At 37.7% G+C, this 14,966-nt stretch overlaps 2 protein-coding genes across 2 annotated transcripts; both read right to left on the bottom strand.

The window, feature by feature from the left end:
• Window positions 1–282: 282 nt before the first annotated feature.
• Window positions 283–2,149, bottom strand: MELLADRAFT_77690 (uncharacterized protein; the record flags this gene model as incomplete). Its single annotated transcript, XM_007409543.1, has 4 exons — window positions 283–1,443; window positions 1,520–1,613; window positions 1,692–1,743; window positions 1,828–2,149. 4 exons carry the CDS (start codon window positions 1,967–1,969, stop codon window positions 559–561), a joined length of 1,173 nt encoding a protein of 390 aa, XP_007409605.1.
• Window positions 2,150–11,928: 9,779 nt separating this feature from the next.
• On the bottom strand, window positions 11,929–13,014 carry MELLADRAFT_71805 (uncharacterized protein; the record flags this gene model as incomplete). The annotated part of the gene is made up of 3 exons (XM_007409542.1): window positions 11,929–12,107; window positions 12,323–12,617; window positions 12,775–13,014. 3 exons carry the CDS (start codon window positions 12,970–12,972, stop codon window positions 12,049–12,051), a joined length of 552 nt encoding a protein of 183 aa, XP_007409604.1.
• Window positions 13,015–14,966: the final 1,952 nt, after the last annotated feature.

Genomic DNA, 14,966 nt, shown 5'->3' on the forward strand with positions numbered 1-14,966 from the left:
AGCAGTTCATGATGCAGATTTTTACTGTGAACCCAGATTCCTCCAATTATTATTTTTGACAAACCTTCAAAATAATCAAAAACCTCTTCAACAATTTCAAAATTTCTTCATAAAATTTGTTTGTAAATCAAATTATCATCATAAAGCTACAAAACATCAAAACCAAAAGAACCACCTCATTTTCCTTCTAATCAATCCAGCTTTATCCATCCATCCATTCATCCGATCAATCAATCAATCAAAAATCTCTGTTTCTCTTCATCTGTCTCTCAAAATCCTTCAAACAATTATAGAATGAAATGCCACCAAAAAAAATGAAAAAAAGGCAATAAACCAAAGCAAAAAAAGAAACCAAAATCAAAAAAAGTCAAAAAAAACTAGACCAAGTTTGTATAAAAGTTTTGTTCATTCTCAACACCCAGATAGACAAAAAAAGATTTATAACAGAGTATACAAATGCTCCCTCCCCCTCCCAAAAAAAGAAGCTTTCGCCTGCTTACGCATAAGAGGAGAGATAGAGAGGTTTAAATTGATCTTGTTGAAAGATCAAGACAAGTTCTAATGAGGTCTTCTAATAGTAGCATGTCTTTTACTTGGTCTCTCATTCACCACATCCATCATCATCTCATGTTGATTTCCAACATCTTCATCTTCATCTTCACCATTCCTTTCATCAACAGAGTTTTCTACCATGTTTACCATTCTAGTTTGTGAAGGTGAAGTAGGATGATCAATAGGATACCTTCTCTTTCGAAAACTTTCTTCTGGATTCCTAACTGATTCCGGTAACAATTCAACAACTGAGCTAACTAAATCAGTCCCACCACTCGTCGTACTTCTTTCTCTATCCGTCACTCTTTCTTTGGCTTTTCCTTTACGTCCTTCAGTGGTTCCTCTAATCCTCCTACTTAGAATCGCATTGCTCGAATTAGTCACATGTTGGGATTGATGATGTGGATGGAATTGAGGTGGAAAAGGTGTGGCAGGGCTAAAGTTGTAATTTATTGTCGGTGGAGGTTGTAAAGTAGAAGGGGATATGACAGTTTGAGTGGTCAAAGTGCTAGTAGAAGTGGGTGGGACCGATGAAGAGCCTGTAGAGCGAGGCGCAGGAGCTGCAGATGCAGGTCGTAGAGAATGAGTATGAGGTGGGGTGGGACGACGTGGTGAAGTACGTCGAGTGGATTCGCCAGGCTGAGGTGCAAGAGATTGAGTAGAAGTCGAAACAGAAGGAGGTCGGACAGAAGCTTGCGGATTAGAGGCTTGATCATTAGGTGCAGGCGATCTAGCTGGATCTTTAGGTTGAGATGCTTGAGCTGGAACTGTAGAGGCAGTTGATGAAGTTGAGGGTGCGAAGCGGGTCTGTTGAGCATTGTAGTTCGAATGGTTCATAGCTTCATCTTCACCTGAATCTGCAGATTCGGCTCGTAAGGCTTCTTGACGTCGCTGTAGAAGTGGATGATGATGAGGATGCGTTTGAGAGAATTGGATCAAAAGTGATGAAAAGCTTGAACATTCTTACCTCAATATAATCCATGACCCTTTCGATGGTGAGTGCCATCCGTTGTTCCGAACGTTGAGGTCTTGGTAAATCAGTTCCATGGTCAAGTCCGGCCCTGATTAATCAAAAAAAAAATGGATCGATCTTAATTCAAGGAACAAGAAGAAAGCTTCCGATAACAAAAAGCACTTACTGTAGATATTCCAAAACGTCCTGAAGAGCCGCTGCATAACCTAATGAATAAGCTAAAAGAACGATCACCCAAAAGTGATAAAGTTTGGTATCAGAAAACGATATGAAAGTTAAAAAGAAGCATGAGATCGATTTACCTTTCCTACCATTCTCAGTAGCTCGTTTATAAAAAGTAGCAATTCCAAGTGCAGCAGCACGAAAGGGTGCCTGAAGAACCTGTTCAGCATCATATCCATGAAGAGGTAATGCAGTGGATAGAGATGGATGTAGTGAGTCCATGAGAGGACAAGAAGATCAAAGAGATTTGATTGATTAAGATTATAAGAAAGGTAAAGAAAGGAATCGAATGGATTGGATTGGATGAATGAAAAAGTGAGAAAGTATATAGGTTTTAGTTGGTAATTAAAAGTTAAGTAGTGATGATTGGTTGATTGGTTCGGTTGGTGAGTTGAGTTGAAGTTGAGTTGGGTTGATTGATTCACAATGTCAAGAACGTTGAAATTGGATTTTATATCTAAAACAGCTGACATCTCATAACATCCTTAATCTTTGACATTTCTAAATTCTATTCATACATAACCAAGCCTAGCTGTACATACAACTCAGCTTACACACCTCGTAACATCTCTTAAACGTAAAACAAACACTAAATCCAAACAGGCAATTGGATTTATCATGAGGTTCTCCCCTATCGTACTTGAACTTCAACATAGGATGAAAACCTCAGCCGGAACTTGAAAGTCTCAAATCAGTCCTTTAACCCATCTTTTTGCAACTGAAGATCAACTTTAATCACTACACAGCGATCGATATGAAGAAATTCAATCAACAGATGATCTCATTCTCTGCGCTCAGACCGCAGTGACCGCAGAGAGTTTGATTGCTACGATCATCACAAACACACCCGAACCGATAATCCATAGTCCAAAGATGCATGTAGCAGCAGCTTAGGCAGTCAAAGCAAAATTGTTGGAAACTATGTTTCTGGTCAGATCAGTTCACTGTGGAGCCATGACGTTTCGACCCTCAGCTTTGATTCATCGCACTCACGCGTTAAGTCTACATAAAACTCAAACTGTCTTGTTCAGGAGTTCAGAAGAAAACAAACAACTCAGCTAAGCTTTCCATCACAAGATCCTTTGTAAGTTATGCATCAAAGGAGTATGTATGTATAAACGCTCAATCTTTTATGTACGTATTACTTGGTGAGTGGATTGGGAAGATATCATTGATTTACCGAGTTACCACCCATCTTACCACGTTAGTCAAGATTTCAAAGATTCACAAGCTGGATTAAGTTTGATTCACTCCACAAGACCAAATCAAATCACAGTTCCATGATCCCAGTTGGGTACAAAGCTATCACCAGGAGTACATATAGATCTCCACGGGTTTGAGAGACATTTACCATGTTTATAATCAGGTGATATTTTTGATTTATATCGTATCATAAAGATCTAAACCAAATCAATCTCAATACCTTTATAACACAACTTTTTCACAGGATACATTTTATTTGAAAACGATCAAGACACTTAAGGAAAGTGGGAGCACTAGAAGGGCTAAAATGTATTTTTACAAATACAAAACTGATCTGAGCTCAACTATGCAGCCACATATAAAACCAAAGTGACAAGGGTAGCTTGAATAATACAGTCGACTCCCTCGAAACCCATACACCTCTTACCCCATACTCCCAGTTAATCCATGGAAATTTTGGTCCATAAAATTTGTAGATTGCCCTAAAATAACTCCCTTGAAAGCCATAAACCCACAAAAGCCATGGGGATTGGGGTCCATAAAAAGGTATGGATTTCGAGGGAGTCAACTGTACAATATAAAAAACCTGAATCCAAACAACTGTTTATTTGAAAGTTTGAGATTTGAATTTAGATTTCTTAAATCACAATCCAAGATCAGACATTTTGAGTATTAATTTTATAATCTCAGTCTTCAGTTTTGTTACATCCAAATGATTGACTTTCCAAGTTTTGAAAATGGTTCATTCATTGTAGAATCTGACTCAAAATTGCCTGTATCATTTTACATACTTTTATCCTATCTACCAGTGTTACAATTTACAAATCTGGTATCCATGGACTACTTTTCTTCTGAACCATCTGAATTAAAAATACAAAGACCTTGTTCTATGAAATTCACAAAGGTAATTTATTGGACATTTAGGATGAAATCAAAATAGATACTGTCACTGTGAATATAATATCCAAGTCTGATATCTTACCTTGGTTGATTTTCTCAGTGAGTTCTGATTATCGTGGATTACATGCTACTCATCATTCCAACTTTTCCACATGGATTTCTATTCCATCAAACCAAAATAATAGAAACCAACTTCATCAAGACTCTCAAATTAAGTTTGACTAGCCATCAAATAATACCAAAAGCACTCCAATTGAAGCACATACACAGCTTTCTTGAAGACATAAACGTAGAAGAAGAAATACTGCATACTAAAAAGAGATGAGTTTATCAATTATCATTCAATGGTGAGCCGTGTTTGACCAAAATGTGAAAGACTTGTTGAAGAATATTCTTGAGTGGATCAACAAGGTCATATGAAACACGATTGAGGTATTCAAGCCCACATCAAAGATGTCTCTTATACACTCAATCTGTTCAATATGCCTGCATTGATTCCATTCAGACTGGTGTACACATAAGATATATAGACCAATCAAAGACTTTTTTGTATGAGGGGATCCAGACTTTTATGATGTCTATTTGGATATGTACATAGTGCAATTTGAAAGTCCTAGATGATGTCACAACAACAGGACCAAAATCTTGCAAACATGTACTTTGGAATCCAAATAGCCATTTTGACAAATTGTCAAAACCTGTGTCACTTACAAATCAAGTATTTCATTGTGAGAAGAAAAAATCAGGTTGGGAGTGACTAAAAATGAAGACCAAGGTATTGCCAAATCCATATTCCTAAACCCTAAGATCCCAAAGGCAGGACAGAGAACAACACTGGAACATGCTAAGTATCATACAAAAAAATGATGAACTTTAACTCACATACATAAGGGCCCGTTTGGTACCGCACGATATACGTATATCGCTACATACTACACCAAAGTAATATACTGTATATTAGCATATACGTATATTGAAATTCCCAAAATAGAGGGTTGTTCGGGAGATCCTTTTCTCCAAAACAATATACTGTATATCACAAAATAATATTTGATTCTGATATACAGCCTTTTGGCTGTATATCAGACCGAAAAACGATATCTGCCCCTCTCTCTTTTCCATATCACCTCCTTCCTTTTCCATGTTGCTCTTTCACCCTCCATACTCTTCCCTTTACCATACATATGTACCATCCATCCATCCTTCCTCGTTTGCTCGTCACCATTTTCACAGCTCAGTCAAACAAAATCTCCGACTCTTCTTCTTCATTCCTATCCTCGTCTTAGTTCTCGTTTCGATCCCGTCCTATCCATCCTCGTTCAATGCTCATCACCCTTTCCCTTTCAAGACCACCTTTCGATTTTGATAGTCGTAGGCTAATAGCTCAGTTGAACATATCTCCGACTCTTCTTTATTCCTATCTCCGACTCTTCTTCTTTATTTCTATCCTCGTCTTAGTCCTTAGTCATTCCTATCCTTGTCTTAGTTCTTAGTCATTCCTATCCTCGTCTTAGTTCTTATTTTTCGGCTCTTAGTTCTTAGTCCTATTTCTTATTTTTCGGCTCTTAGTTCTTAGTCCTATCTCTTATTTTCCAGCTCTTAGTTCTTAGTCCTATTTCAATCCTCGTTTCAACCACTATGAGTAGCAGCAAGAAACCCAAGAAGCAAGCTCCGAGAGCCATCCGACCTTTGATCGTTTCGCCTTCTACTTCCACCGCTATTAAACCATCCTCTATATCAAATCCGATTGAGGATACTGAAGAAACTTCACCGAAGACCCCAAATCTCCGTGCCAAGTAGACCGAAGACAACAATCAAGCGATGATCGACGTCCTCAGTGCCGAACGTCAGCCAGCCAGCGGTCCAATCACACCTGAGAACGCGACCAGTGCTCAAGGGTGGAAGCCCACCACCTGGAACAACGTGGTCCAACGTCTCGCCGGAAGCGAGGTCAAGACCGTTGCTGGTGTCAAGCATATCACTGGCGTCAAAAAGATCGGGGCTTGTAAATCCCGCTGGTATGTGGTAAGTAGTATCCTTTCATTTATCAATCACTTCTATCCATCACTTCTTGGTTCTAACTGATGCCTTCTTTCAACTTTAGTTATCTCATCTATACGCGGATTACAAGTACCTCAATGGACTGAGTGGCGCTGGCTGGGAGGATGGCTGTGTCGTTTTACCCAATGCGGTTTGGGCGCCAATCATCGCTGATCAAGTACGTATTGATTTTCCTTTTATTTCTTTTTTTAATAATTTGTTGATGTTACAACTTCGGCTTTCAGAGCAGGAAGTCTAAGGAGCTCTTACAATGCCGAGGCCAACCGTTTCATCTATTCAAGTCGCTTGCTCCTTTGTTGGAAGGACACAATGCCACTGCTAAGTATGTTAGCAGTGTGATTGTTAAGGAACCTCAACAATCGATCATCGAAAAGGATTCCGAAGAACCCCACAACACACCTCCACCGAGGCATTCCTCTCTGCCCTCTCCCTTTGCCTCTCCTCACTTGTCTCCTTGCTCATCTCCTCATTCCGATCCTTTGGTACCTCCTGTCGATTCACATGACATCAACGAGTCCAGCTCAGAAGACGATACTACCGCTGCTAAACGACACCGCAAGTCCAAGGTTGCCCTCGCTGCCCGTGCTCCCATCAAAAAGAAAAAACAATCAGGAGTCGAGATAATGGACAACTTCTTGAGTACTATGCAAGACTTTGGATCAACCATCGAGTCCTCCATCACCTCAAGCTCAGCCAACATCAACCATGTGGCCCAATCCCTTACTGAACCTGCATCATCTCATGCTCAAGCGGTCAAGCTGGTCTATGCGTCCGATATGACTCGTCCTCAACGCTATGCTGCTGTAGATCTGTTTGCTGCGAAGCCTGTGATGGCCAAAACGTACCTTAACACGCCAGCTAATGAACGTGGCGATTGGCTCCTATACATCCTCAACAAGTAAAGTAAGTCTAAGAACTTCTTGATTACTTATTTAATATATACCTACTGACTCAATGATTCCATTGATCATGTCCCTTGAAGATCAAGTTTACAATATTATTAACTCATCTTAATACATACATGCTCTTACAAATGTAGTAGTGAATCTTCCTGATCTCAAAGAATACTTTAAGAACTTCAATAAAAAATGTAGTGACTGTGTGACTGTCTGATTAAATAAAACTTATTAAACCCTTCAATAAAAAATGTAGTGACTGTGTGACTGTCTGATTAAATAAAACTTATTAAACCCTTCAATAAAAAATGTAGTGACTGTGATTCTCCGATTAAATAAAACTTATTAAACGCTTCAATAAAATATTATTACCTACATTTGTATGTATACATGCTAATACAAATGTAATAGTGACTGTCTGATTGGTTAGTCATTGCAATGTTGATGAGTACAAGTGTTTTTATGAATTAAAAAATACTGAATGAAAAGATTCTTTTCATTGAACAAACCAAAGTGAAATATTTGATTGATACATGTAAGATAATAATGATTTTAACTGAGACTTGCAATGAATAATACATGTATAAGATAAAGATGCTTTGATTGATTGAGAGTTGCAAACTAAGAATTAAAAGTGCTACATATGATTTAAATACCAGGATACATAGGAGGTTGTCCATGTCTTTGTTTGCTTCGATTTACTTTTTTTCGTCTTTCAATTTCTACTAAATAATCATTCCACATGTCTTCTGCAATTCTATCTCTGAGATTCTTCGCATAGTTATTACCTTCAGCCGTGCTACCAAAGGCCTCAAGACCACCAATCTCTTCTTGAGTAGCGGGTTCTGTTGCTTCTTGAGGATCTGGCATAAATCCTTCACCAAACTTGGGGAATTATTCCGCTGAACCTTTTGGGTCTTTAACTCAAATGAAGTTGTGGATAAAGCACATGACAGTAACCATAGCAATTTGAATCTCAATGGTGTATCACACCCGTGCGCCATGATTTTGAAGCGCTTCTTGCAAACTCCAAAGATGCGCTCGATGACATTGCGTGCACTAGCGTGTCGAAGGTTGAACAACTCTTCTTTGTTGGAAGGTCTGCAAGTGAATAAAAGAAGTGGTTGAGAAGAATAAAAAAGAGAAAAGCATGAAAATGATGAAAAAGAAATCAATCTCACCTGAAACCTTTCTTTTCCCATTCTCGTAAATGATAACGGACTTTTCGAAAAGGAACAAGACAATCCTTGGTGAGAGCAAAGCCAGCGTCACCAAGATAATACTTTCCAGCGGGAATCGTAAGATCACGACTTTGAGCCAAAGTCCAAAGAGCACCGTTGGCCATACTTCCTTTGGCTCCAACCAATAAATAAATAAACTCCATGTTGAAATTACAGGCAGCAAGGACGTTTTGAGAAGTGTAGCCTTTACGATTAGAGAACGGAACAAACTCGGAAGCTGGCGGAGTGACCGGAATGTGTGTACCGTCAATTGCACCGATGCAGTCTTTGAAATAAGGCATGAACTTCGGATTCTCGGAGAAGGTATCCGTGAGAGGAGTGTTGGCATTCGGAAGAGGAATATATTTGCCAAGTAACTTTCCATCACTACATATTCCTTTAACAAGCTGATTGATTGTCCTAGTCAAAAGAAGACATGTCAGAAAGAGTGATGAGAAAATTCAAAAAAAAAGAATGAAAAAATTCACTTAGAAACAGTATCAGCTGATCTTTGAAAACGGTTCTGAAGTTTACGATTTGACAGGCCAGTGATGACACTATAGAGCAAGAGTGCCAACTTTTCCGTACTGGTAACCCAACGGGAGTCACTCAATATTCCAGAGTCTTCAAGAACGGAGCGTAGTTCGAAAAAGACATGTTTACGCATTCCAAGATTATCATGAAATACTGATTCATTTGGATGATGAATGAGCTCATCAATCCACATCTGACCGCTGAGCAAGGACGTGAGTCGTGGAGTTTTGGTGAGTTTAGGCCACATCTGTGACATACAGGCCTGTACACTAGTGCTAAAGTAAGAAAAAACTCGAAATTGCTTTTGTTGAACTGCAAGAAGTTCTTTTAGAAATTGTAATTTAATGATTTTTCTATGTTTAACACGTTTTTCAGCTCTGATAGCTTGAACTTGAGAAAGGCCCTCCATGGTGTAAACTTATGTGATCTGAATGAGACACTGGCAAATGAACCAACCCTTTAGGTGGTTGATGACCACGATGAGTGGTTTTTAAAATGAGTTGAATGATATGAACTTTATTCAAAACAAATGAGTGATGAACACGAGGAGTGAATTTTTAAAAAAAGTGATGGGTCTTGAGTTGATGATGAGTGGTTGATGACCACGATGATGAGATGAGATGAGATGGATGGATGGATGGATGGATGGAATCGAAACTGATTCGATCGATCTCAAAAACCGTCTGATGATTTTCGATCTTTGATCATTATATTCATTTCAAATTGTCGTTACCGAACACTCGAATGGTCATCAAGAGGTCAACATTGATCATTTTGATCTGATGATGACCATTTTGATCGGGTGTTCGGTAACGGTATATCGCTTTTCCTACCGAACGGGCCCCCTAACCTTCCAATCAACTGATATAAATATCTTTGATGAAACATAAAATATAATCATAAAGGACAGCACTATTTGGCGACCGCTTTTTTCGACCCGATGCCCGGTGGTTTTTGGGTACATATCCGCGGTTTTCTCGCAAACCCGGACCTGACTCTGCCAAATTTGGCCGCAGCCGCAGCAAATCCGGGCATCAAATAACTTCCCAGCTTCAACATTGGAAATAGGGCACTTCATCATGGGAAACCGGGCTATCACATCACCTCCGATCACATTCAAACCGGGCTACCACCTCATTGCGCACTTCAACCCTCTCCTAACACTTTGCAAAACTGTTGATAACTCGCTGGCAAACTAACTGACGATCCACGACTATATTGTTGGATCCGCGGACATCAACCTGTAATACATTTTTCTCTTATCACACCTTACCCGATGAGAACAATCAAGATCCGATTGTACTAGCTTTTATCAACGAAATCATTTCATGAGCTTGGGATTCAAAGAATCTCAATCTCTGACATTTCCGGAAGTTTTTGGCAAGCACCGTTACGCAGCAATGATTGATAGCACCAAGATACTGACTTGGATCGAGAGAAATCAAGATCAATTGCATAGGTGGATCAATGAACAAAAATGATCATGTTTTTTTGTGTGATTTTCATCTTTGTATCAATGATTGATTTGTTCTTGTGTGTGTAAATTTTCTCACATTTCTGACCCTAATACTCTATCACACTTGTCACTCGTTTGTTTTATCTTTGCTTTTTTTGTTTGTTTGTTTTTGAGATCAAATAAAAAAACGATCAATCTGTTGTATCTGATAAAGGGATCTTGTGAGTGAGCCAGTCAAGGTGTCAGTCAAGGGTTGAGAAAGGGAGTCACTCGGTGATTGACTTCATCAATTGACTAGTGAGCTCTAGTGAGCAAGAAAATCAGTCAATTCATTTGGTCAAACACAATGTTTGCTGAGCCGGCGCAATTTCAAATCAAACCGGGCAATGTTTGAATCAAATAGGGCAATGAATACAAATTACCCAAACTCCGGGGATCGGGTCAAAAAAAGCGGTTGCCAAATAGTGCCGTCCATCATAAAAACATCCAAGATCACAAGAATTGGTAAACAAAACTATATAGATAACAAACCCTCTAGAATCATTACACGCTAAAGTGGAAATTGAGGAACCAAAGATCAAAGAGAGGTGTGGGAGGGCAATAAATAGTCATTAGGGAAGCAAAGAAACTTACATCACAGCAGGGATGCAGGAATGAGTACCGAGTATGAGTATATACTCAACTGATACTCACTTTGTATGGGTTTACAGGGCCAAAAATAGGCAAAAATACTCAGTATACTCAATAATACTCACTTTACTGAGTAAACTCATACTCACTCCTGCATCCCTGCATCACAGATTGTAATTCACTAGTGAGAAGGATGGGTTGACAAAAGGTGAAGACAGTCAAGAAGGTACAGTAAAGAGTCAATGATGTTGATTGATAATCATCAAATTCAACCTGTGAGAAACAATCATGTTATAATGCAAAAACCATGTCATTCAACATGACTATCTGTTAATAACTAGTGGTGATCTTCAATGATGTGTGATAGTGGAAAGATGTTTGAAATCAGACATCCAGAAGGCCTCTATGAATACATAACATATCAAAGGGTTTTCAGGTGTCACTGACCCCATGTTCCTACCCAGTCTTGGGGAAATCACAGTGCTTGAAGTTGGGCTAAATGGAAAAGTGCTGGTACTATAGGCTGATGAGTATTGTAACATGAGAGAAAGGGCAAAGAGTAAAAGGAAAACACATACTTGCACAAAAGCTATGAAACAAACAAAGTTTTCAAACCCAAATCCACCACATCCCTCAACAGACATGCTTGCACAAAGGTGTGAAAAAAAAATGCTTTTTTTGTCAAAAAAAAGGTGCTTTTTAAAATCAACAGACAACAATACCCTTTGCTCCCATCAGATGGTAGTATTTTCCTTAGGTGTACTGTATAGTCTCATTTGATGCAACCTATTTAAATAGTGTTTCCATTCAAAAAAGCCAATGTGCACTTCTTTTTATAAAAAAAAGGTGGACTTGTGCAAGTTAAGGCTGCCAAGTTATCTTGGATCCAAAGATCAAGTCTTCACTGGATGTTAATTGCCTCAGACAGCCTCAGAGCTTTTGTCCAAAGCCTTGAACCAATCTTTGGCCCTACAGAGTGTTAGATCAATCGATCAGACACCAAAGGCCAGGGGCGATTGTTATCAAAAACCTCACTGATTCATGAATTCAAGGGATCCCTTTTTGATGGTAGTAACACAGATCCAAAAGTTGCTTCATCCACACTTCAGGCTCATATGGGAATGAAATTAAAATTAGATTCTTATATTAGGATTTAGATGATCTATTCAACCCGAATTTCAAAAACCTAATCATACCCTCTTCAAACCCACTTCATGCATTTGCACTGCAGTAATAAAATTTCTTAAACACTTTTGCAAATACTTCTCTTTGTTTTTGTTTATTTCAACTTTCTTTAAATCAAATAAGAAAAAAAAAATCGATCAAGACAAATTATTTTATGATTGAATCAAATTGATGAACCACAAGATGAGATTTCTAATTTTTTCTTTTTGTTGGTTGTTAAGAAGCAGAAATGATAGCATTAATTAAATCTCCATCATTTTCTTTTAATGCTTTAACTGTTGAAAAAAGAATCATTCGAAAAAGATTAAATATTTTCATCGCGATTAAGATTGTTTTTGTTTGTTATATAAGACCAAGCAAAAGAAATCAAGAGTTAGTAAAGTGTTAATTCAACAAAGAAAGAAAGATGATCGAAGCAAGAAAGATGTTTTGTTTTGTTTCATCACACTCGAAAGAAAAAAAAAGTCACAAGAATCAAAAGTATACTGACCCGCTTTGTTTCTAGAACAATTAACCTGAGTCATGACCGTTTCAATATCACTGGGATCAATTCCAGTCTCATCTGCCGGTTCTTGATCATCTTCATTCACATCTGTAATCTTTCCTGCGACTTGTTTACCAGCTGAAACCATTGATTCAGCACCGAATCCACCACCACCTCCTCCTCCTCCTCCCAAGTTCAAACCTGGAGCTGTTTCTTCTGTTTTGGCTTCTCCGAAAACTATGTAAACGTTTGCGGTGGCTGATTTGAAAACTTCTGCATTTGCAATCACAAAGAATTGTTGCTATTGGAAAGAAAGAAGGAAGAAAAGAAAGAACGAGTAAGTGGTTTGTGTTTTTAAAAAATCGAAACCGAATCAGGTTTGAATAAAGAAAGAAACAAAGAAAAGGGACAACCAAGGTTTGAAAAGATTCAGGTAATAAGTGAAAAAACGACTCAACTGATTTAAACTTTCTCATCGTCACTCTATTGATTCCTAAGACTTTCTTAAGACCAAGCTTAGCCAAAGTTTTACGTGCTTTACGTTCTGATTTGTTGAGGATACTATCATCACCTAAAGTATCATTGATGTCTACTTTTTGATTTGATACTTCATGATCTGAATCGATTTCTGTTAAAGTTGATGGTGGGATGGTCATGATGTTGATGGGTTGTGAAGTGAATTGGTTGTGGTGGTGGTGGTGGTGATGATGAAAGTGGAACTCTGATCGTTTTGATCGGAAGGTTGGGTTTGAGTTTTTAAAGTTTAACTTGTTTTAACCCATAGACTTTCGTTTTTCATTTCCCATACTTTACTCCATCCATTTTACCACTTCAAATCACAACACCATTTCTTAAGGTCAATAACACCATGACGTCAACCTCAACCGTCACCTCTTCTTCAGTAACGGAGAACTCAACTAAAGCATCAAGATAGAAATAGATAAAGAACATTCAAAACCTCTCCAATACCCTGGGGATCTTGAAATACATTCGAAATAATATTTCATGAGATAAGTAAAGTTGAGTGTAGAAGAATCATATGGTGTCTTTTATTTCTGTACATTCCAAAAACACAAAACTGACGTAAATTATGTTTTACCGAAAGATCATCATCATCATCATCCAAGTAAATTGTAATCTACGAAAATGAATGAAAAAATGATATGAAACCAAAAATTACTTAAGCTGGATCCGAATGGACAAGTTTACCAAGATTGATAATAAGATATTTAAATAAAGAATCAATTGAAAAGGGCAAAAGATTCAAAAAAATAATCATGATCTTGGAATGAAATTCGAATTTGAAAATTCAAGAGATTCGGTTCGATATCTAGCGTCATTAAATCACATCAAATCAACATAAGATTGGAGAATCCTTAAACGGGATGATTCTAATGCTCTACTTGAAGCTTTTGATGATCCAAGTCTTTCAGAAATTCAAAAGATAGTTTTAAATAGGTTCAAATTAACGACCGAGAATGAAGATTTGGGCTGAGACATTTGAATCTAGGGATTTAAGAAGTCGATTTAGAAGACGCAGGAGAACTTAAAAGGATTACTACACCAGAGCTGAAAATCTTATATTACTTGAGATATGGAATAAAAGTAAGTCTTGATCTTTAAACTCTCTCCATAACCAAATCCCTTGATTTATTCCTGAACATTGATAAGTTTTTCTTGTGATTTTCTTCGTAGATTTGATCGATCAAGTTTACGGGTCAAAACAGAAATTTCTTATCCTGAAAAATCGAAATGATAATTTTTGGGAATTGAAAGGTTTCGAATTCATTTCAAAACAACATTCTAATCATTAGTATATAACTTGGTTACAAAGCTTTACTAATATTCATCTATCAATCCAAATTTATCAAATCGACCTTGATCTAACAAACCATTTTTAATTTAAATACATATCCCAAGACATTTTTATTAGTACGGCCGTTTTTATAGAGCCTTCAATTATATCGACATCTGATGATTCTAAAATAAACAAGGAAGAAGTAACCAAAAAAAATCTTCTCATAAAGTTTCCGAAATGTTGAACCAACTTGTTATAACATGAATCAAATCAATCAATAATCTATCTCTTGATTTTACTTACCTAAAGAAGATGAAATCAACTATTGAATTCGAACGCTTCAGGGTTTCACTACCTAGGATTTCTTTTGTCCGGTTCTTAAGGAACACGATTCTTGAATAGATTTCAAAATAATGAAAACCTCCAGTTCGATGATCTTGAGCAAACTCTTTTCTGTATATAATCTTTTCTTTTCTTCATCATCTAGTTTTGCGGATCACTTGAATCAGTTACTAAATTATGGGGAGGGGGAATTTTACACCGAGTCATTTACACCGACTCTTTCGGTGTAAAAACAATCCGGTGTAAAATTCGAGAAAAGGGGGGGTATTTTCGAATTTTACACGTGTTTCAATTTTTTTTCGACTGTGTAAAAAAAAGCAGTGTAAAAAAAACAGTGTAAAACTCTTCTGCCCGGCCGTGATTTTTAATTTTACACTGGAAAATTTACACCGGAAAATGCTGTGCAAAAAAAAAACAGTGTAAAAGTCTTGTGCCCCGGCCAAGTTGAAATTTACACCGGATTTCTTACACCGAAGCGGGGCAAGCGGGTAAATTTACACCGGATTCTTT

This window comes from Melampsora larici-populina, assembly GCF_000204055.1.
Source record: "Melampsora larici-populina 98AG31 unplaced genomic scaffold MELLAscaffold_16, whole genome shotgun sequence".
Classification (NCBI taxonomy): domain Eukaryota; kingdom Fungi; phylum Basidiomycota; class Pucciniomycetes; order Pucciniales; family Melampsoraceae; genus Melampsora; species Melampsora laricis-populina.